The 25033-nt window shown below is 37.8% G+C and overlaps 1 protein-coding gene across 4 annotated transcripts in view; it reads right to left on the reverse strand.

The window, feature by feature from the left end:
- The window catches only part of LOC129241316 (sensory neuron membrane protein 2), a 109476-nt gene that overhangs the window by 41434 nt on the left and 43009 nt on the right, over positions 1–25033 (reverse strand). For 3 of the 4 annotated variants that reach the window (XM_054877571.1, XM_054877574.1, XM_054877572.1), the window contains 2 exons: positions 23688–23948; positions 23161–23590 (listed from right to left, as the gene is read on the reverse strand). In XM_054877571.1, the coding sequence (XP_054733546.1) occupies positions 23161–23590; positions 23688–23948 (691 nt within the window). Of the gene's footprint in view, positions 1–23160; positions 23591–23687; positions 23949–24738; positions 24792–25033 lie in introns of all 4 variants that reach the window. The other variant, XM_054877573.1, reaches the window with a different exon arrangement.

Raw genomic sequence — 25033 nt, forward strand, 5'->3', positions numbered from 1 at the left:
TGGTCGAATGGGTTGGTGCGTGACTACCATTCGGAATTCAGAGAGTGAACGTCGGTTCGAATCTCGGTGAGAGATCAAAAAATCGCCCCTCGGAACAACATCAAGACGCACACCACAAATAAGAGGGGGAGCCCGGGCAAACACCTAAAGAGGGTGTACGCGCCAATTATATATATATAACTACCCCTTACCCCTTAAAAGCATGTAAAACAGAAAAGAAAAAGTTATTTTATTTTTGTTTTCGGTATTTTATTTTTTGATCTATTGTTAAAAAATAAAAATTCTGTTTTGTCCATAAAAGGTTCGTTCAAAAAGTTGCCAACCTTTAAAAAATGGTATTCACATGGACAATGTAATTGAAGTGGTTTCGTGTGAACTACGATCATTCGGAAAACAAATTTTTAGTATTTTTTCGAATCTTTAAAGTACAGAAATGGGTAAAAAACAGGTTTTCATCTTTGAACGCCCGCCATTCCGTCAAATGTTATCTTGTTTTTTAAAGATCGTAGTTCATAGGATAACGGCATTCATACTGAACAAGAATCTTTTTTGTCTTTTTGATTTCAAACACCTGTGAGTTCCGGAATCTGTGTCGCCAGCGATATACCTGTTTTTGCAAGACCATTTTTTGAATAAGTCCAATTTTTAACAACTTTTTCCAATAAACAAATTAATAATAAATGTAAATAAACCCAGTCAATTTGCGACGCAAACGATGGCCATTTTGCTTCAAATCTTGCACAGCTGTATTTTATAGACACATAAGGCGAGCTTACACTTTTCAAGTCATTGCTTCGGTTGAACGGTATTTTTCCCCATCAAGAAGCAGTGTGAAATTAAACACGAAATTATTTTTGATCCATTGTTTTGAAAATAACAAAAGTAGCGTCACTCTTATTTCGTTTAATTCAAGTCTAACACATAATAACTGTCGTCATCAATCTGACAACAAATTTCCTTCCAAATAAAAGTGTGGGTATCAGGTCGTCTTTAGGTGCCAAAAGCAGTGGATACTGCTCAGATAGCATCTTAAGTATTTCTTTGTGTCCCGAAGTTACGTCTTCGAGCCAAAAATAATATTTATGGAGGCTACACATTGCCTCCTGTTGTATCTTAAGATCCAGGGGAGCAAATCAAGCATAGCATTTAGGGCGTGACCAGAGGTTGTACTCATGGCACCCATGATGCATAAACATACACTTCTTTGTAGCCTGTATAGTTCCCGGATTGTGGACTTAACCATGCTCCGTCGCCACCAGACTACAGAGGCGTAAGTGATGATTGGTCTGATAAGTGCTGTGCATATCCATAGGACCACAGCAGGTTTGACCAAAAGCTCTGCCTCGTTACTGAAAAATCCGTAACGCTCGATTCACCTTCAGTGAAACGTGTGTTTCCCAAGTCAGCTTCTTACCCAAGCTTACTCCTAGATATTTATCTTTATCGGAGAGACAAAGTGTCACATCTTTCAGTATTGGAAGACTAAGTCCATCCAATTTCCATTTTCTCGTGAACAATACTACTATGGTGGGTTTGTTCGGATTGACGGAAAGACCTTTTCTCGTGCACCAGACATCGATTTTGTCCAGAATCCTCTGCACTTTCGTGCAAAGCCTTTTTCGAGATTTATCAGATGTTAGCGCTCAGACATCGTCCGCTTATGCTTGGACATGAAAACCGCGTTCCTGCACCTCCGCTTGCAGAGAGTATATGACCAAGCACCGCAACAGCGGAGAAAAAATACTCCATTGGGCACATCCTTGCTGGACCCTGACGGTGATTAGTTCATCACTGTTTTCACAAGCGGCCTCAGCCTCTCAGAGAGCATGGAATGTATCCACTTTACAATGGTTTGATTAACTCCGTGTCGTTCGGCAGAGGAACATATTGAGCCAAAAGTGGCATAATCAAAAACCCCCTCATTGTCCACGAACACGCCCATTGTGTACTCGTCAGCTTTCAGCCCGGCTTCAATCTTGCTAACAAGATCCTGTAAGGCTGATTCACATGATTTTCCACTCTGGTAAGTGGACTTATCGGCAATACTGCCACTCGAATATGTTTTTCCACCACTCGTTCTAGACTTTTCAACACGAGCGCTGTCAAACTGATTGGTCTAAAACTTTTTGCTAGGGAATAGTCATTTTTTCCTGGTTTCGGAATAAATACTACTCTTACGCATTGCCATTGGGATGGTATATAACCAAATGCAAGACAGGCTGTGAAGATCCTTTTCAGAGCCTCAATCAGCCTCAATCCTCCTTGTTTAAGCATTGGAAGCATCCTGGAAAAGGCCCATGAAAAGCAAGTCGACACCCATCATCTCTTTGTCGACTATAAAGCTGCGTTCGATAGCCCGATAAGGGATTGCCTGTACGCCACCATGTCTGAGTTCGGTATACCAGCGAAGCTCATACGGCTTTGCAGAATGACGTTGAGCAACACAACCAGCTCCGTCAAGGTAGGAAATAACCTCTCCTAGCCATTCAGTACCGTTCGAGGTTTCAGACAAGGCGATCCACTGTCATGCAACCTCTTCAACTTCGTGGTGGAAGGGGTGCTCCGAAAAGCAGGTGGGCATCGTAATGGCACTATTTTCTACAAATGTGTCCAGCTCCTTGCGTACGCCGATGACATTGACATTATCGGCCGCTGTAAGCGAGATGTCACCGCTGCGTTTTCTGCTATCGAAAAGGAATCATCACGAGTGGGTCTGGCGGTGAACGAGGGTAAAACGAAGTAAAGAGTGTTTTTTTTAGAGGTTAGGTTTTCAAGTTGGCACTACTTTTTTCGTAGATGGTCTTTTTGACAGCTGTCACTTGATTTATGCTCAGTTTGGTTTGCCATTTCATAATGAATAGACTTACACCTGAACAACGTTTATTTATTACGAAAATAATGGTTCGGTTCGCGCGGTTCGAAAATAATGGTTTTTGTTCAGCGATGAAGCTCACTTTTGGTTGAATGGGTATGTCAATAAGAAAAATTGCCGCGTTTGGAGTGAACATAATCCACAAGCCATTGCTGAGACGCCGTTGCATCCTCAAAAAGTTACTGTTTGGTGTGCTCTATGGGCAGAGGGAATCATTGGTCCATATTTCTTTAAAAATGAAGCCGGCCATAATGTTACAGTCAATGGAGAGCGCTATAGAGCCATGATTAATGACTTTTTCGTGCCTGAATTGGACGATGTTGATGTGGACGACCTTTGGTTCCAACAAGACGGCGCTACATGCCATACAGCCAACGCAACAATCGATTTATTGAAGGAAACTTTTGGTGAGCGCATTATCTCGCGCCGTGGGCCTGTGGCGTGGTCTCCAAGATCGTGCGATATAACACCGCTGGACTATTTCTTGTGGGGCTATGTGAAGTCGCTTGTCTACGCAGATAAGCCCGAGACGATTGACGTCTTGGAAGAGAATATTCGGCGCGTTATTGCTGACATACAGCCCCAATTGCTGCAAAAAGTGGTCGAAAATTGGGCCTCTCGGCTGGAATTTATTCGAACCAGCCGCGGCGGCCACTTGCCCGAAATCATTTTTAAAACATAATGGCAAACCCTTATCTTTATAATAAAGCTAAATTCTTGGCCATAACATTAAATTATAAACGTTTTATTTCATCTTGAAAACCTAACCTCTAAAAAAAACACCCTTTATATGCTGTCTACAACGCGGAACACACGGCGTGTAGGAACGCACGCATGTTTAGATAAAACCACCGTCCGTCTGTCCGAAATGGTTACAGGCTACCACTTTCATTGTCTATGAGTTTGTTTGTTTCTAACCCAAATAAAATTTTACTAAAACGTGCGCGGTCGGGTTCGAATTTAGCACTTCCTTACTTGTTAAAAATCCTTCTTTTAAATTAAATTTTAAATTTTACATTTCTACATTACAAAACTACCCACAGATAATCTTAGTTTAGCCGCAGTCAATATCTGTCTCGTACGACGCATTTTATGCCAAGATAACAGTTCCTTCAGCTAATATGTTTGACTTCGCTTGACTATTTCCTTCAGTTATTGTGCGCCTGTCTTGGGCTTGAATACTTTCTCGAAAGCTTTTCCTTCATATTTATTTTAAGAAGATTATTAATAACAAGAACCGCTAATAACTAATATTTTAAATAGAAGACGAGCAAAATAACCAGTTTGCGCAACTATCACGTCCATTAAAGCCACTGACTATTGATGTTGTAGAGAATCACAAAACTCAACGCTCAGCGCTTTTGCTACGTACATTTCATATGCCCATATGTATGTATGTATGCATGCAAATAAATTGATTCATAACTTATGACAGCTCTCAGCAGTAAGCTTCTTGATCGGTGAGAAGTATTACTAGTTAGCAGTTCATTTGTTTTGCTGTCTTCCGAACTAACAGTTATAATTGAGGTGCGTGCGTTCGAATACATGCACCTACATTCATACACATGTAAGTGTATATCTGTATGTGTGCGAATGTGTATTCGTTAGTTGGTGATGATTAGTTACCCATTGGGTGGCTGCTGATGCCAATCAGTCTCTTAAGAGCCGCTCGAGTGCTACGTCACTGGTGTAAACATGAATGCTATCGGAAATCGCAATCGGCTGAGTGGTGTGTGGTGTGTGCTGTATGTGTGTGCATGAATGTATGCAGTTCAATGATGGCACTTATAGCCATTGAGCAGCTCAGACGTCAACATTCTTTGTTTTGTTTTTTGGTTTGGCTCTTCGACAACCACATAACCAGTCTAATTCCAAGGCGCATCTTAAGAATGTTGATATGCATTCTTTAGACATTTTTTTTTGAGTATCGATACTTGTTATTCAACGAACATACATACATACACACATGTGTACATCGCCTATGGCGCCTCCAAAATCTTTCGCCTGCTATCTTGGCTGATTTTGCTTGTGTAACCAAAAGTCGATTTTATTTCCGCACAACAAATGAGTTAGCGGCTCGTATACGATAATAATATAATTTGCGGTAAGGCGATAAGTCATTTGTCTTATGATTGCATCTGCGATTAGTTGGATTGCTTATTTATTGAGCTGTTCGAGCTAAAGTGCGCCTTATTAATTGATGGCTGGGCAAACGAACATTATAATTTATGAAGTGAAACTTCTTAGGCGTCGATGGACGAGCGAGCATGGAGAGTAAATTTCCAGGCCATGCAACGTTTTGGGCATTTTCGTTCCGCGAGAGAGAAAAAAACTATAATGTAGAAGAAAGGGAGGGAGAGAGAGCTATTCCGTATATATATCTTCGATATACTTCCCTACAAGAGAGCTGACTATCATATAAGCACTCATATTATCAACATCACTATCCTCATCCAACTACACATTTTCCTTCTAGCCATGGGAAAGTTCGGTTGGTTTCCCGTTGTCGGTGTGATATTATTTTATTCTCTTTTACCAACAGCAATTTCTTATAACTGAAAAATATATCTACTATGCTCTAAAGGCAAGGCAACTAATCATTTTTATTTTTACAATGTAATAAGTGCTGACAACTAAACTCTTCATTGTCGTCAAACTTCTCAGCACTAATAATCATACTTCTCATTTTTGTTATGAACAAGTAATCAGCACTGATGGGCCAAACTACTCATTTTCGTCATCAAAAAGTAGTCAACACAAACTCCTCATTTTCGTTAAAAAGTAATCAGACTGAGGAGTTTCGTTAAAATGTTTTATTTAGAAATTATAAAATTTATATTTTTTTGTTTTCATTACAAAACTTTTACACACCAGTTCGGTGTTTCATCCACGGAGATTTGTACTTACGAATTTTCAAGTTTTAGCCAAGCATCTACTCCTTCGGCTATGGCGACCATACAACAAATACAGGCAAATTTCAGACTAGAACTTTTTTCAGAGCAGCCACATTATAAGCATACAAATGAGTTGCCTTGGCGTTTAAAGTACAGTAGATATATTTTCCACTTATATGAAATTGCTATTGGTAAAAGAGAGATAGAATTCACACAGAACAGGGGAAAAGTATATCAAATGAAATATTTGATTTTCCCATTAAAAAATGTTGTATAGTATATGCTATTCTGATAATGCGCATGTATTAGAGACTAATAAAATACTTGTAAATGTGTTGGAGTTTTTGTCGAAAGTGCTCAGCACTGTCTTGTAGGGACCGTAAAATATTAACTTTATAATTTCTAAATAAAACATTTTAACGAAACTCCTCAGTCTGATTACTTTTTAACGAAAATGAGGAGTTATCGAGGAGGAGTTTGTCCTGATTACTTTTTGATGACGAAAATGAGTAGTTTGACCCATCAGTGCTGATTACTTGTTGAGAACAAAAATGAGAAGTTGCCTTGCCTTTAGAGCATAGTAGATATATTTTCAGTTATAAGAAGTTTCTATTGGTAAAAGAAAGATAGAATATCATACCAACAAGGGGAAACCAACAGAACTTTCCCATGGCTTGAACAAAAATGTGTAGTTGGATGAGGATAGTGATGATGATAATATGAGTGCTTATATAATATGATAGTCAGCTGTCTTGTAGGGGTCTTGTAGGATTTAGGCTATTTTTCCTGAGTTTTTCCTTGTGGTTGCTAATTTCTAGTAAGAAATAACACTGCCTACTTTTTGGCGCTTGTTTGTTAGTGCAAACTTGTAGGAAATATATTTTTGGTGCCTACTTTTTGGCGTTATACTTCCTTGGTGCCTACTGTTTGGCGCGTTTTTTGGTACCAATTTTTTGGGTTTTTTTTGCGCCTACTTTTTGATGCTTATTTCAGTTTCCTGGCTAGTGCTTGCGCGTATTATAAAGTGCTATCCATTCCGGCGTCGGATTTATTGGTATTGCCTTGCGGTAATTTGTGCCGTTGCTGCGGTTCCGGAATAGCTGCGTTTGTGCGGGTGATAAACGTTCGGAGTAGTCCGCGTTGTTGCTACGGTTTTCCGTTTCTTGTAAATTTTGTCTATTTGTATTCTCTGCAAATGTTGCGAATTTATTTAGATACATATTGTTTCTCTCTCTCTCTCTCTCTCTCTCTTGCTCATTCTCTCTCGGGTCTCTCTCTCTCTCTCTCTCTCTCTTGCTCATTCTCTCTCGGGTCTCTCTCTCTCTCTCATTTACTCTCGTGGGATCCCTCTGTTTCTTGTCTGCCTTGAAAGTTTCAATTCTGTTATATGTACTACGCTACACGCACTTTTTGTTTATATTTACTTATTTTTTTTTTTTTATAAAAGGCGTGCGTTAACTACAAATCGACTGCAATTTAATTGTTAGCGCAGATAACGCCCCGCTATTTTATAGTTTCTTCTCCTCTGCCGATTAGGTTTGGCGCTGTGTTGAAGTTTACGTAAATGTGAGTTGAATGAGGCGAACGCAGAGCAGAAACATGGTTTTACATACGCCAATTTGACTTGCTAATTTTAATATAACCCATCATTAGTTCGAATTGAGGGGAGCAGTGAAAAAGGGGAGTGGTCTTATTAAAATTGTGAGTTTTAGGTAATAATTTGCACTGGTTAGCCGCGAAAAGTTCAATGCCAATTCGTGTCTTTCAACAAATACAAAAGATGAAAAAGAAAAAAAAAATATACTTTGAATTGGTTTCTTCTAATATTTTGGGTATTTGAGATTTGTGATATTTTTTTTTATTTGTTATTTGTATGCGTGCACCTTTATGGAGATCGTATACCTATAAATACATTTAACATATCAAACCACGATATCGCAAAAGAAATATAGACAACAATTTTCCAATAAAATGAAAATTTGTTATAATTTCGCCGCGAACAGGTTTGCCATATGTGATGTAGTCTTTCCTGGGGGATTACATAGGTGCACGCGATGAAGTGAACCATGAAGTGAAATGCCGTGCTTATTTGCACCTAGCGCGGATCGCTTCAAAAGTGCTGCCAGCTGGCGCGCTAATACTACGTATTCGATTTTTTTTTCACTCTGTCCATTTTTCAGAATTTATTTAGTGTTTCTCATGAATATTCGCACTTGTCAAATTTCGTTTCTTAGAACATTGCGGTCACGCTAATTTGTTTCTTTCTGTTCTCTATGAAAATTTTATATTACCTCCCGCTCATATTATGGAAAATAAATAATTCAATTAATTTAAGCGATCGTTTTTTTTTTTGTTCTTTAATTTAAGCGTTCAACTGTTTTGATTATCATTAGTGATCGATTTAAAGTTGGCATGTACAGATTTTATGTTCGAAAAGATTGGGAGACACGTGCGTGTGGTTAACCGCAAATTTGGTTATTCATTTGAATTTTATGATAAAATTTTGCCTAAATAAAGTTAACTACATTAGGAATGTTTCTTGAGTCCCGAAAGCTCCGGGATTACTTGCTAGCAATCTCGATACTCTTGGGAGTTGTAATTTCTGTACATAAATGGATAGAGAGAAAATTTTTTTTTAATAAAAAATTAAGACTGATTTAAACTTTTTAGCAAATATGGAAATGCTACAACGTTTTTGTGTTTGTGTTCTTCTTAATATAAAAAAAAACAATGCATATACCGGGTGTTCTTTTGGCTGCATAAAAACTATCGATATCGATAACTATTGTTTGACAACTGGGAATGGCAAACTGTATTGACATTACCCTTCAGAAAGGTCTGGCAACAGATATCTCGGCCAACTGCAGCCAGAAGATAGTCCCATACGCTTAATTCAACTCAGCTCTATCTTGAGTTTAACAAGGGAACTGGATCTGGATGAGGTACTGTGATGAGTAGAGGGTTCAAAAGACAATGAGGTCGAAGTCCAACCTCGCAGTAATAAAATCTAAACTAATCTAAGGTCTGGCAAGTCATCATGAATCGTTAACGTCAGAAAAATGCTTTCATGTTGTAGGAATTTACTTTGAAAAAAAGAATTACAATAATTCTGTTCCCAAATATCATAAAACACTGGCGCCATCATCGGCCTTTATTTCTTTCGAAATGAGGAGGAGCTACCGTTACGCCTTCCAGCCATGCTGTTCGATTTTTTATTTCCAAAAATTAATCAGCTAAACCTCGACGGCATTTGGGTCCAACAAGACGGCCGAACTTGAAAAACAGCGCTCAACCATCGATTTATTGCAATATTCAAGCCACCATTGACGCCATACGTTCAGATTTATTGGAAAAAGTACATAGTCAAAAATTGCGCTGATCGAATGGACTATGTAAATAAAAAAATAAATGCCATGAAATTATTTACCAGATATTAAAAAAAATTATGATAAAATTCATTCCAACAATATTTCTGTTTTGTATTATCACTTTAGATTCTCAAGCTCTTAAAAAAACACCCGATACATGCGTGCTCCTATTTCTCCTAAACTGACTTACTTAATGTTTTATTCTAATCGGGATGGATATACAAAAATATATTAAATCCCACTATTTTCCACTTGAATTGTACGATAAAAAAATATACGCACTTCTTTCAGTGTCAAATTTGCTTAGAAATTGAAATTTGAAAAAGTCCAACCAAGAAGCACCAAGATATTTTGTAACTCCTAAAATACTCTTACTAAAAACCCCATTGCATTTAAAGACCTGGAAAGTAAAAGTGAAGTAGAAAAGGAAAGTAGATAGTCAAGAAGGAAAGGATAGGAATAGCAGAAGGAAAAAGATATGACAGAATAGAGACATAGGGGTAGCTGGACCTGTGAGAATTTTCCAGATTATTTGTTAAATCTGAAAATATCCTCCAGTGTGAGAGAACGAATTTTCATAAATTTCTCATGACTTCAAAACCCAAATACTGAACACTCACAGAGAAAGAGCTCAAAGAGCTCAAAGAGCTCCTCCAAGCAAGACCGGCAAATCGGGTTCTCAGTGATTTCAATGGTGATCATATGCTGCACCCCATGGATTGTGTGCTGTAATAATACCGATCATCAACCGAACGTCTTTTTTTCAAGTTTTAGTAGAAAGTCCGACAGTTTTCTGTTCGGGGTTGTCACAAAGAACTTTGCAGCTCTGCAGCGTTCTTGACCGAACCATCCCTCTTTTTATATATTGCCTACATAATCGCTGATCCAATTCATGGTTCTTGCAGAACTGATTCCGTTCATTGGGGTAACCGCTTATCCACAGTTGGCCAATTCATTGGCAACTTCATTCCATTGAACACCGCAGTGCGCTGGAACCCATATAAGTACAATTCTGTTCTGTCTTGAAACAGAATTAAGCTTTTTCTTACATTCCTGAATAATCCTTGTGGTTTGCTTTGCATTCTCCAAAGCCTTTAGTGCAGCCTGACTGTCGAACTTTGAATAGGTCGAGCCAAGGAGCACCAAGAGATTTGCCCATTGTATTTAGAGCTATGGAAAGAGGGTAGATAGTCAAGGAGGGAAGGAGAAAAGTATCAGAGAAAGAGATAGGAAAGAATAGAGACAGAGTTAAAGTTATTTAGTCCTGTGAGAATTTTCCAGATTCTTTGGAAAATCTGTAAATATTCTCCAGTTTTAGAGAACGAATGAGAATGAGAATGAGTTATATCTCACGACATCGGAACCCAAAACACGTAGCCTTACTCTAGCAAAGACATAACACTCACAGAGAAAGTGCTCAGTGCTATGCGCCTCGATAATTTCGACAGTTCAGGGTTCCACTAACGAATCGCTTTCCCTTGTCTACTTTGCCTGAGTATTAAATGTGTATAAATTTCGTTACTGCTTTTTGTTTTGTTGCTAATTATGATAAATAAATTTCATTTTACATTTTTTTTTACAATTAAGTTGTTGTAAAATAATAAATATTTAAATCCCGGGACTAGTCTAAAAATTTCGAGATTGTAATAACCACATCTCGAAAATTTCGCGATCGTAAAAATTGAAAAAAATGGCATCCCTAATCAACATAAAATGTTCTGGATGAAGCACAAGCAAAGTGGTACCGGAAATAGCAAACTTTAGCAACTTTAGAAAGCATTTGGTTAGTTTAAGGAATATTTACTATAGATTGGCAACTTTTTCTAAAACAAAAATGCGCTGTCCCCTCTCACCAGTTCAGATTCCGAAAACAACACTCAACTGTGCAGCAAATTCACAGAGTAGCTAAAAAAATTACAGACAACTTCGATAAGAAGAAATATTGCACTGCTATATAGTGAAGGGTGTTTTTTTAGAGGTTAGGTTTTCAAGATGAAATATAATAAAACGTATATAATTTAATGTTATGGCCAAGAATTTAGCTTTATTATAAAGATAAGGGTTTGCCATTATGTTTTAAAAATGATTTCGGGCAAGTGGCCGCTGCGGCTGGCTCGAATAAATTCCAGCCGAGAGGCCCAATTTTCGACCACTTTTTGCAGCAATTCGGGCTGTATGTCAGCAATAACGCGCCGAATATTCTCTTCCAAGACGTCAATCGTCTCGGGCTTATCTGCGTAGACAAGCGACTTCACATAGCCCCACAAGAAATAGTCCAGCGGTGTTATATCGCACGATCTTGGAGGCCACGCCACAGGTCCACGGCGCGAGATAATGCGCTCACCAAAAGTTTCCTTCAGTAAATCGATTGTTGCGTTGGCTGTATGGCATGTTGCGCCGTCTTGTTGGAACCAAAGGTCGTCCACATCAACATCGTCCAATTCAGGCACGAAAAAGTCATTAATCATGGCTCTATAGCGCTCTCCATTGACTGTAACATTATGGCCGGCTTCATTTTTAAAGAAATATGGACCAATGATTCCCTCTGCCCATAGAGCACACCAAACAGTGACTTTTTGAGGATGCAACGGCGTCTCAGCAATGGCTTGTGGATTATGTTCACTCCAAATGCAACAATTTTGCTTATTGACATACCCATTTAACCAAAAGTGAGCTTCATCGCTGAACAAAAACCATTATTTTCGAACCGCGCGAACCGAACCATTATTTTCGTAATAAATTTGCACGATTTGCAAACGTTGTTCAGGTGTAAGTCTATTCATTATGAAATGGCAAACCAAACTGAGCATAAATCAAGTGACAGCTGTCAAAAAGACCATCTACGAAAAAAGTAGTGCCAACTTGAAAACCTAACCTCTAAAAAAACACCCTTTATATTTGGTCATCGCGAAAGCATTTGACAGGGTATGCCACAGAGGACTACAACATAAGCTAAAAAACATCTTATCACTCAATATATTTAATACCCTTAAAGGCTACATAACTGACAGACAATTATTCGTAAAATACGGCTATGAATACTCTGAAATCATGACAGCGGCCAGTGGTGTACCTCAACGTCGCGTACTGGGCCCCATAGTAAACCTGTTATACGCAGCAGAAATACGAACGCCAACTACTCGAAGGTCCACGATAGCTACATTTGCAGACGACACAGTTTTAATGTGCAGCTAGCCTTAAAGGTAACATTCAAGATCCCGAATAATCTATTGAAGATTATTCGTAGCTATCTCAGCAATCGCGTGCTCTTATACGAAACGCGAGAAGGGTGTAAGACTAAACAAATAACAGCAGGTGCGGCCCAAGGATCAATGGAGAAATGAAACACATTCCGATAACTTTACTGGCTACTAGGAAAACAATCAAGCTTAAGTTTATTTAATAAGCAAATAATATATACATAAATCAATTATAAGACCGACATGGACATACGGACCAGAAATATCCCTCGTAAATCAAACCCACAAATTCTACAGAGAAGTAAATTTAAGGTTCTAAGAACAATCAGAAACGCAGATTAGTAATAAGAAATCACGAGATTCATCATGACCTCGACATAGACACAGCCAGTAAAGAAAAGCAGCAGTGAGCATATCTTGCGACTGCTAGAGTACAAAAACCTAAAAATAAGACTAATACCGGAAACGAAGAAGACTAAATATATGAATATAATTATAGAAATCCGTGTTATATTAGTAAAATTATAACTAATTACCACTAAAGCCAAGAATACTCACTTGCAAAGAGAAGGGACATTTTAATTCCAACCCCCCACGCCAATAACTATTTGTTACCTAACCTACGCAATACTGTCCAAGGCAAACAAGGCTGTTATGATCTGCAAACGCCTAGCAGGAAAATCCTGAGGTTGTAACCCAAGAATCCTGAGATGGATGTACAACATGATAATAAGACCAATGGTGACATATGGAGCGGTCGCTTGGGCATCGAGAGTCACTCTCTCAGCAGTGCGGGCACCACTAACTATGTAAGCTTCAGCGTTTAGTATGCGTGTGCATCACGGGAGCGATGCGGACCTGTCCTACAGCTGTGATGGAGGTGATACTGACACCGCTCCATATATTCATTCAGCAATCAGCCAAGTGTACCCCATTAAATAGTAACAGGGAAGGCTTCGGTAGATCAAAAGTGATGCCATCTAAAAACATGGAAGTGGTAAAACTGCAGCTCTCTCTCGCCTAGCTGCCCAGAGATGATATCACTAAGGTGATCAAATTCGAAAAGAAGTTCAGAATTGAACTGAACAATAAGTTGAACTGGAGTAGACCTGCAGGTTTGTGTACCCTGTACTCCAGGAGTGTACCCTGTACTGGTACACAGATGGCTCGCATACCCCAGAAGGCATAGGCGCTGGAATATACGGCGCCAGAACCAAATGGTCTGTGCCGATGTGGAGTTTTTCAAGCATCTTCCAAGCGGAGCTGTATGTTATCTGACTATATGCAAAGATAAACTTAGACAGGAATGTCCGGAGTGAGCGAATTGCCATTCTGAGCAACAGCGTACGCAACGGCTCTATCATTCTGTGCGATTAATACCTCACTGGTATTTGAGTGTATCGAGAAACTTAATATACTAGGAATGAACAATTGCATTCCAGTAATTTGGCGGCCGCCGTAGCCTAATGGGTTGGTGCGTGACTACCATTCGGAATTCACAGAGAGAACGTAGGTTCGAATCTCGGTGAAACACCAAATAAAGAAAAAGTTTTTTCTGATAGCAGTCGCCCCCCGGCAGGCAATGGCAAACCTCGGAGTGTATTTCTGCTATGAAAAAGCTTCTCATAAAAAATATTTGCCGTTTGGAGTCGGCTTGAAACTGTAGGTCCCTCCATTTGGGGAACAACATCAAGACGCACACCACAAATAGGAGGAGGAGCTCGGCCAAACACCTGAAAATGGAGTACGCGCCAATTATATATATATATATATATATAATTTGAGTCCCATAACACAGGAGTATAACTGGGACCGAAGTAAAAGACGCATTGGCGAGAGAGGCTGCGGCCTTTAATAGAACCCTAGCCCTTCCTTGCCATGGACAACACACCATCAAGGAGAGGCTCAGAAGTGAAGAGCTCGGGCTAAGGGAGGTTTGCTGGCACCAAACTATGGGGCCACGCCAGGCGAAATCTTTACTGGGAGGGTGCAACCAAAAGAGGTTTAAGAACTCATAACTCTCCTCAAGGATAATCTGAGAATGCTCACGGGTATGCTCACAGGCTACTGCAAACTGTGAAGTCATCTGCACATGATCGGGCTTTGATCTACGGACTCTTGCCGTTTCTGCGACCAATCTTCCAGTTGCGACTCCAATGCAACTTCTCCTAGAACGCAGCGCTCTAGCTTGGAGAAGGTTGAGACATCTTGGCTAACTGCAGCTAGAGGAAAGGCACATACGCTCAATACAACCAACCTCTATCCTGGGTTTGGATGAGGTACTGTGATGAGCAGAGGCTACAAAATACCATGTCGCCGAAGTGAAAACCTCATTCATATATCTATCTATCTATGTATCTATCTAACCTACATATTGTTAATATTAACGGGTTTTTATTTATAATGGAAATAAAAAAAGAAAATATTTAAAACATTCTTCTTAGTCAAAAAATGGAAAAATGTGTGTACGATAGCTGTAGACCTACTCTTTTTAAAGCCATGCAGAAGTGGTGTTTTGTGCTCTTTTACTTCTACGCTCTAAATTGGGCGATGAAATTCGTATACTATTTCTGAATATACAATATAATACCAAACTCTGCTCATTTCACAATAACTTCGTTGGCTTTAGAGTGAACCTGTGAAAGAATTATTGATTTGGCCCTCCTGTGGGGTTAATAAGCGTTTAAACAGCGTTATCGCGAATGTACTTCTATTGAATGGAAGGACTAAATTGAGAAGGTAATATCCACTTTTGGCATGAATAACTGGCACAACTGACACAAAGACAATTCGTGAGGTTTTTGGATCATTGGAAGTATTGAATTTTGTACTCAAACGCACTTACAAAAAAATTACAAATTATTGACCCAATCGGTTCAATGATCTCGATTTGTGTTAATGTAAAATTTAGTGGCATTCTCAATTAATTTAATCTAATTCAATTTATATGATTAAAAACGGGTATTTGTTTTGCAAAGTCGTAGAATTCTTAATATATTTTGTAAGTTCAAAAATATGACGCCGGCACATTTTTGAAACGCAAATATAAAGACAAGTTTGAAGTGTGCAAATAAATATTCAGATTGTGTAAAATGAGTAACGGAATTTATATTATTGTATTATTGAGAAGCGCAATAGCCGCTGTCCATAAACACGGCTATATCAAACTATAATATAGTTATTAAAATAATACAAGGGGCGCAAAATTAGTCATTAATTTTGTTTTTTAATAACTTTTTTACTGAATAAAAGAAAATTGCTTGCCTGTAAGTACACTGCGGCTGTTTGGTTCACCAGTTTCATTGATGTGCGACGTCATTTGCAAAATTTATAAATCTTCTGATAGGCTGATTATTTTTGCGCCACCTTGTTTGTACATAGCTACTGTTTTACACCGGCATTAAATTGCAAAGACGGGCTTACGACGAACGCGCAAACTCTGTGGCGTTGTAAAATGAGCTAGGAAGTTGCCATATGTATGCGATTTATGCTAACTATGGAAAATAAATAGTATGACCGCTTATCGAAGCGTTCAAATAATTCCAAAATCAGGTATGGAACTGACAGAGCTTGCGGAAGCAATATAAATCTATTGGGTTAGGGAATATGTTGATAGCGTTTTTAACTTCTGCTCAAATATGAACGAGACGTTATCAATAAAACGGTCCGCGGATGACATATAGCAAAAAAAATTTTTTTTTTGTTTTTTGGTACAGTAGCACAGAAAACAAACTATGTGACATATCACAAACTATGTGACATATACTGACTTGTTTACAGTAGCACAGAAAACAAACTATGTGACATATCACGCTGAAATTCGCCATGTAAGCTTATAACAGTCCTACCAAAAAACAAAAAATTGATTTTTGCCATATGTCATCCGCGGACCGTTTTATTGATAACGTCTCGTTTATATTTGAGTAGAAGGTATATTTTTTTTTATTTTATAATGATTTATTTGATGATATGATTCATTCAATAGAAGTATTTCTGCTCTGCAAAACTATGTTAGCTGAGTTTTTCAGTTATTTAATTTTTTATTACTTTTGAGGCTTAGAAATGGAATACCCAGTAGGCAAAAATCAGCGTTTTCGACACCGGCATTTCTTTGCTTTTCATCGAGGTCTAAAAGCTGCCGGAGCAGCCCGAGACATTTGCGATGTGGACGGAGAAGGTGTCATAGGCGAGCCTACAGCACGGAAATGGTTTGCAAAGTTCAAAAATGGCGGCTTCGACGTTGATGAGACGTCCCGCAGCAGAAGACCTTCCGAATTCGATGAATAACGTCTCAAATCACTTTAGAAAGAGAACGCTCTCCAAACTAGCCATGAATTGGTCACCTTCATTCAACGGGATTTACCGAAAAATTGGGAGCCTGGGTGCCTCACGACCTCAACGAAAAAAAAAAACAAAGAAATCCGCCTTCAATTGCTTCTCAGCGTCTCGTCCGCCATCGAACAACATACGGTCATAAGCAACCCCTTTTGTACAGAATCGTCACGGGAGATGAGAAATGGTGTCTCTACATCAATATGAAGCAAAGAAAGGAGTGGAGCCACACAAGGCCAGGAGATACACCAAAGCCATAAGTAAAGCCGGATCTTCATCCAAAGCAGATCATGATATTTGCTTGGTGTGATTGGGAGGATATGGTGCACTCGGATATGCTCGAAACGAATGCCACGGTCAACAAGGAGCTCTACATTGCCCAGCTACACCACGTAAATGAGGTTATTCGACTGAAAAGACTTGATCGACCTGGTGAAACCATACCCCCTCACGACAACGCTAAGCTCCATGTTGCACAAGTCGTCAAAGCCGCACTCTAAGACCTCGAGGTGTTTCAGCATCCGTCATATTCTCCGGACCTTGTACCGAGCGATTACCATCTTTTCCGCTCCCTGTCAAACTTTATGAAAGGCGTTACCTTCGATAGCAGAGAGGCGCAGACCAGGCGATTTATGGCGGAACGGCATCAACAAATTAGTCGAGAGGTGGGAAGAGGTTGTAACAGCAACGTCGAATATATAATTGATTATATTTTTGATAATTATAATATTATTTATTGCTTTTTGTTTGCATAAAAGTTTTCGGTGAAAACTCTATGAACTTATTCCCCAACTCAATACATACAAGGAATCCCCAATCAAAGGCCTTAGTATAATTTTTGGTTAAAAAGTACTTAAAAAAATGCAGAATATATTCTGTCGACAGTACAATAACCCCAATCGCATCTGAATTCATCACAAAAATACTTTCTAAAATACAAAAGCCAATCAATCCTCATCTGTCATTAAAAATTAAAATGTATAACTCACAGAATACTGTTCTGCTATTGCTCATAAAGTATTGCACGCATTGGAGCCGCACGCCACACAGTGGTATGGTTTGATAAATAGTATGCAAAAAATATAAGAACTATTTCTAGGATATCGAAATTTCCTATGCGCATTTAGTTTAACCTGGTTGCAGTAAACCTTCTAAAGTTATAATTTTATAATTTAAACTAAAAAAAAGAAGATATCTTAACTCGTTACAAAAGTTACACTTATGAAAAGGAATAACATTCGCTATAAGTATCTCCTTTCTTCATATACTAAAGGTTTTTGAAGAAACAAAAAACAGTCCAGAATATTGAAACATTTTACTCATTAACCATCATTTCTTTAACTAAAGGGTGCTCAGATTGGAGGTACTTTTTCCAATAGGGGTTTTCGGTCAAATGACTCGCGACTACTGTTAAACTAAATACATAATTTTTTTAAGTATTGATTGACATTTCATCACGGAAGGACTTACGCCTCAACAAAGTTTATAAATCGTACAATTTTATTGGCAAAAGCGATGCTATGTGAAAAGGGCTCGCGCGCTCAGGTCAACTTATGGTGTCCAGCGATGAGACCCATTTTTGGCTTAATGGCTACGTCAATAAGCAAAATTGCCGTATTTGGGCTGAAGAGCAACCCGAAGCGATTCAAGAAAAGCCATTACATTCATTGAAAACAATCTTTTGGGGCGGGGGAATCATCATATTTTTTCAAAGTCGAAGCTGGCGCCAATGTATCAGTGAATGGCGAATGCTATCGCGCCATAATAAACGGCTTTTTGTCATCGGAAATTGAAGCCCGGGATCTTCACATCATTTGGTTTCAACCAGACGGCGCTACTTGTCTTACAGCGCGTGAAACAATGGATTTACTGCCGCGTCGTTTCGGTGAGCAATTTATCTGTCGTCTCGGACCAGTGGATTGGTCTACAAGATCTTGTCACATCACACCTTTTCTTAATGCTTTGTGGATAAACCAGCTCCGATTGAAATATTGGAAGCCAACTTTACTAAAGTTAGTTACGAGATATCGATCGAAGTCCTACAGCGAGTTAGTCCAAATTGGTGTTTACGGATGGCCGAATTACGGCGCAGATGCGGCCAACATTTGAAAGAGATTGTCTTTGAAAAATAAATGTCAAGAATGGTTCTATACAAAACTAATAAATATTGTCCAATCAATTTGAATTTTCCTTGCCTTATTTCAATTTAAAACCAGATATCTCTAAATTGATCATAATTTCAATCATTCAGTTCCAAAATCTGTTTATGAGGTTGACGTCTTATGCTTCTTATGAAAGATCGATGAATCAAAATTTCAGTACTTGTTGCTGTTCTATTGCCTTTTCTGGAAAACTTTGCTCTTAAAAATAGTTATTATATCATCTTTAATGATAAAATATTAAGCCTCACAAAAATTAAGCCTCCAACAAACTTAATATAAATTTACAATGACTTGACCTTTGCCACAAAACTTATTAGTTCGTTCAGCGCTCGGATGGTGAATTTGTTCACATCAATCGGAAGAATGGATTCTCATAATCCATTTATCTGTTATAGGAAGATCGAGCAAAATGGTGCCAAATAATTTTTTTTTTCAAAGAAAATTCCAAACGCTCTATAATGTCATTTTGTTTCGCACATATCTTTTGGAACACTTACGGTAAAAAAATAAATTTTTTTTTTCGAATTGTTCAGATAATTTTTTTTTTTGAAATAATAAGATAAGTACCACTAAAATTTTACTAAAATTTGTTTACCTAAATGCGCCATTGAAGTGCAAGAAAAATCTCATCTATTTTCAGTCTTTTAAAAGCTTCATTCAGATTTTTCTAAAGGAAAAAGTGCAAATTTAACTCAGTCAGACATTTCTCTTTAAAGCTATACCACTAGGTTTTTGGTCGGAAAATTATTTACCACCTAATATCACTGTAAATTGGTTTATTAGTTGACTTGAGAGCAATCAATGCAAATGAATGCTTTGGCGACGTGCTAGCATTCATACCGGTACACGAGTATTACGTCCGTTTGGAAATCAAACAAAGCGTCGCTACGTACAGTAGGACTCGGATACATGGCACTTTTCACGTATTTCAACGTAACTCAGAAATTTATGAATCGCATTATGAAACTTTCAGCGATTTCTGAACATCATATTAATGAAAAAATAGGAAAAAAATTTTGGAAAAATTACAAAAACAAAATTTGTATTCAACAATTTTTTACAGAAAAATAACATTTTTTTCCAAAAAATTACTTTTTTTTTTTTAATATAAATATTTTATACCAAAAGGGTTATGAAAACTTTAAAAAGAACCAAAAACATTTCACATTCACATTATGAAACTTTCGGCGATTTCTGAGCATTCCTAGGAAAAGGTAAGGTTATGTTACCTTTATATGTCCTAAAATCAAAACGCACGTGCAAAGGCTACGGTTGCTTTATTTCAACTAGCAAAATGATGTATAGTAAGAATAACGAATGACCTAAATGTACATGGCTTGCTATGATTCTTACAGAAAAAAATCTTTCAAAAAGTTCAAATAAAAAAAGAGGTTGTCTGTAAAGTCGGTTTACTGACGATAGTTTAACGTGACAACGTCATAAGAAAATATTGATGGAATGGTTGCAATTTTCAAAACAAAATTTTAATTTTATTTGTTTGATAGATATTTTGTATGGATATAGAGGAGGAGGTAAATGGAATTGCAATGGAATAGGTCAAGTTACATTTACACAAACGTGAAAAATGACGAAACATTTATATTATCAAATTCATGAAAGATATGTTCAATTTCGATTGTGCATCAGACGTTAATAAGTCAACAACACTAAGACGCAACATCATCGATTTGCCTTTTTCAAGACACTTTGCACTCGAAACACTCCATTTCATTTCCTACTTTTTCTATCATCGTCCTATTCTCAACAGAGAAATGGTTCATTACCATGCACACAGGAAGAAGGCATATGCAAATACGAATATGTGAATTTATATACGCATACATACATATATATACTCACTCAAGTAGGAGAGAGCCAGATGTCGAACGTTGCCGAACGCGGGGGCCGATTGTGCCTCTTTGTCGTTCGTTCCGAGCTCTCGCTTGCAGTTCAAGCAAAGTAACGCCGCAAGAGCAAGATAACGCCGCATGAGCAAGATAACCACACATTTTTTGGTGCGTGCAGCCGGCTACATCGAAATCAAAAAACGAAAATTCTCCAAAAATTTGGAACTGAAAACTAACATTTTTTTCGAAAAAAACCTTTATAAAAAATATATTTTATAGCAAACAGTTTTGAATATGTTAAAAAAGAACCAAAAATATTTCATTTAAAAAAACTCTATAACAAAATTTTCAATCTATATATATAAAAATGAAATGATGTTCGTTTGTACGCATTTTTTTGGGCCGATACGAGGCCAATTTTATTCGTTCTTTTTTCATATTATAGGGATCCACTAGGGGAAGGGTTTTAGCAAAAAAAAATTTTTTTTAAATATTTTCTTCATATAAAAAAAGAAAAAATCAAAATATTGTACAAATTGAGTTTTTAGTGAAAATTGCCGCAGCACTTTCTCGATTCTTAGATTAAGTTTCAAATTAACATTCATTTTATATGCACAACTCTTTTTGAATAAATATGCGAATTTTTCGTTATTGTGAAACGATTTGTGTCGTGTTGCTAAGTTGCAACATGTTTATGATACAATCATGAATAATGTTAGCCATGAAACTGGTGGATTGGTTTTCTTGGATGCTTCTGGGGGAACAGGAAAGACCTTTTTGATTTCATTGATATTAGCAACAATTCGATCAGATAATAACATTGCATTGGGACTCGCTTCTTCCGGAATTGCGGCTACATTACTGGAAGGCGGTCGCACAGACCATTCTGCATTAAAGTTGCCTTTGAATATGCAGGTAAATGAAACACCAACATGTAATATTGTGAAAACATCTGGAATGGCAAAAGTTCTTAAAGTATGTAAGCCCACCGTATGGGACGAGTGTACTATGGCACACAAGAAACCATTGGAAGCACTTGATAGAACTTTGAAAGATCTACGAGGAAGCCAAATAGTCTGTGGAGGTGCCGTGATTTTATTGGCTGGAGATTTCAGGCAAACATTACCTGTGATCCCAAAATCTACGGTTGCAGATGAAATCAATGCATGCTTAAAATCATGGTATTTATGGAGACATGTAAATACGCTTACATTTGCTACAAACGTACGTGCTCAACTACAGAACGATCCGTCAGCACCTGAATTTTCACACCAATTACTGAAAATCGGAAATGGCCAAATGTCTGTCGATTCAACAGGAATGATTACATTGCCTAACAATTTCTGCACTTTTGCACAGTCTAAAGAGGCATTGATACAGAGTCCTATGTTTGGAAATACACATAGTTCAACATTACAAAAACCATGATTGGCTCAGCGAAAGAGCAATTTTAGCTGGGAAAAATAAGGACGTCAATGATATAAAAACAGCTATTTTGGATCAAATACCTGGTGACATAGTTGCATATAAGTAAGTCAATGGACACTATTACTGATCAAGATGATGTCGTAAATTATCCAACTTAATTCTTAAACTCACTCGATTTGCCAGGCTTACCACCTCATAATTTACGATTAAAAATTGGAGCACCGATTATTATGCTGCGCAACATTAATGTGCCACGACTTTGCAACGGTACCAGACTCGCTGTGAAGAAGCTAATGGGTAACGTTATTGAAGCAACAATTTTGAAAGGGAAGTACAAAGGGGAAGACGTTTTGATACCCAGAATTCCACTGATTCCGACGGATTTACCATTCGAGTTCAAACGTTTGCAGTTCCCTATTCGCCTTGCCTTCGCTATGACAATTAATAAGGCGCAAGGACAGTCTCTACAAATGTGCGGTATTAATTTAGAATACCCAATTTTTTCTCATGGGTAATTGTATGTAGCTTGCTCACGAGTTGGCAAACCATCGTCATTATTCATTTACGCGAAAGATGGAAAAACCAAAAACGTTGTCTACCAAAAAGTGTTACAATAAAGTTCGAATGAAATTGTATCAAATAATTTGCTTTGTTTCGTATTAATTTTATTCTCTTTCAGCAAATCATTGAATTTATCGCCTAGCGAAGCGGGCGAGGGTACGCTAGTATTGAATAGATATCAAGATTATAATTTTTTTTAATTTGTTGAGTCTACTTCTTATTACGCTCCAGCTTTCTTCTTGCCCATTTCTTATAACACTCTTACTTAGTCAGACGTTTCTCTTTAAAGCTGCATCATTGCACAGATTAGATTTTTGAAGTTCCGTGGTCGAAAATTTGATATTTCGCCACCAAAACACCACTGTACGCCATCATTTTACGGTTTAAAATTTACTCAATCACCCTACTGTCAGAGCTGTATGATATTTTGCTATAATTATCTTGTTTTCCGTTAATTATAATGTTTTAATATATTCAATAAAATCTTGACACTCACCCAGACACGTTGTCAGATCCAAAGCGCCTGCGTATAGGCAACCATTCTTCCGTTTTATCACATTCGCCAGTTTATCGACGCAGAAGCATTCGTTGTCGTGCTCAGGACCGATATCATTGATGAAATTCTCGCCGATTGAGTATCGAAAACCCGGTATGCCCTGATATTGTATGTCACTCTGATAGAATAATTCCACCGAACGACAGATGTCCGCACTGAAGATGTACATTGAATCGCCACGTTTGCGGAATGGCGGATACGATGAAGCATCGGTGCCGTTAATCTGATTACACATAGAAGTTTCGCCTTCGGAACCATTTAGCCACACCTGCAGATTATGTGAATCGTCCAGCTTTTGTATCTCGAGCACACGCTGGGCATCACCTTTACCGGTATGCACCTCGTACACTTCTTTACCTGTACCGTTCTTCTACAAAAACAAAAATTAAAACAACATTAGTCATATTCACTGAAGCTTCACTAATATTCTCAAGGTATTTGAATACACGCAATGAAGTATTACTCACGTGATTGAAGAACGAGAAGGCTAAACTGCCATCACTCAGTTCGCGTATCGTCTTGGAGCCACCCTCTTTGATTTGGTTGCAAATCGCCTTGGCAATGCCATTGGTATTGATGCAGAAACGCACACCGTCGAAGAGGAACTCACGCACTGTTGTATCGAGAAACATTGACTTTGGATCATTGAAGACGGCCTTCAAATTTGCATTTAAATGAACCAGCAACAGCGATAAACCCGGATCGTTTTCCCCGATCTGCAGCACCGACTGAAATCGATATCGATTGTATAAAAGGTGTATGTGTATGGGTGTGATAATTACTAATACTTGGTAAGAGGTTAGTTTTTTCAAAGCGAGAGGAACTATGCCAAGCTTAAGTTTAATTAATTCTTCATGCTACAGTTTCATGCTTATTTACAGTTTTATTTTCGATCAAAGCGTTTAAGTATCAAACATGCAATTAACCCAGCACCAAGGCAATGGAAATCAAACAAGCGGTAGCGGGAAGCATTTGAAGGGGCCAGGAGCGCGGTGGTGTGTTAATGACATGTCAATGTAGATAGTCAAATAGCAGATATGAAAATTCGATTACTGTACAGAGTTAAAAGCTATAGAGTTAAAGCGAGATTTGAGTTGGGTATGTATGTATGTATATATGGATAAGTTTAAGTAAGTGTATGTATGTATAAAATCAGAACATTGACATATGTCCGTCTAACGAATGCCAGTGGCGACTCGCTATAATAAATATTCATATCTTTAAATTCATTATCTATGTATGATATTTCTTTAGTAGGTATGTTTGCATGTTTGTGTACAATGAATGAATACACCAATAAATGATATTCAACGGCGAATAGAAAAATTCTAAATAAATTATTGAAATCGTCGAAGATTAGTTAAAAAAAGAGAAAAAGATTTGAAAGGTGTCAAAATTATTGGATAATTTAAATTCACTGAGAAGGCAATCAAGCCGGTAACTGTGTTTTCAGGTATCAGCTGAACTTGCGTACGTAAACATTTCTTGAACTTATGCAACGAATTCTCCAGCACTTACTTTTACATCATTTAATATGTCGGCAAAAATGCTGTTCAACCACTTATAAGGCTCTGTTATAGTCATAAAGTCGATATTGATATGAAATATGAGAATAATTAGTTTTTCTATACAACCCTTAAATTTTTTTGTACAATTAATTTTATGAATTTGACTTACACAGATGAGTGATTAGTGGACGTTGATGAGTGATTTTTGCAAAAATTTCCATAACAAGCGAAATTAAAACTTAATATTCTATAGCAAATGCTTAAACGAGTATTTATTGATCTTCAAATAGAAAATAGTTAGTCTA

Source organism: Anastrepha obliqua, chromosome 3, assembly GCF_027943255.1.
Source record: "Anastrepha obliqua isolate idAnaObli1 chromosome 3, idAnaObli1_1.0, whole genome shotgun sequence".
Classification (NCBI taxonomy): Eukaryota; Metazoa; Arthropoda; class Insecta; order Diptera; family Tephritidae; genus Anastrepha; species Anastrepha obliqua.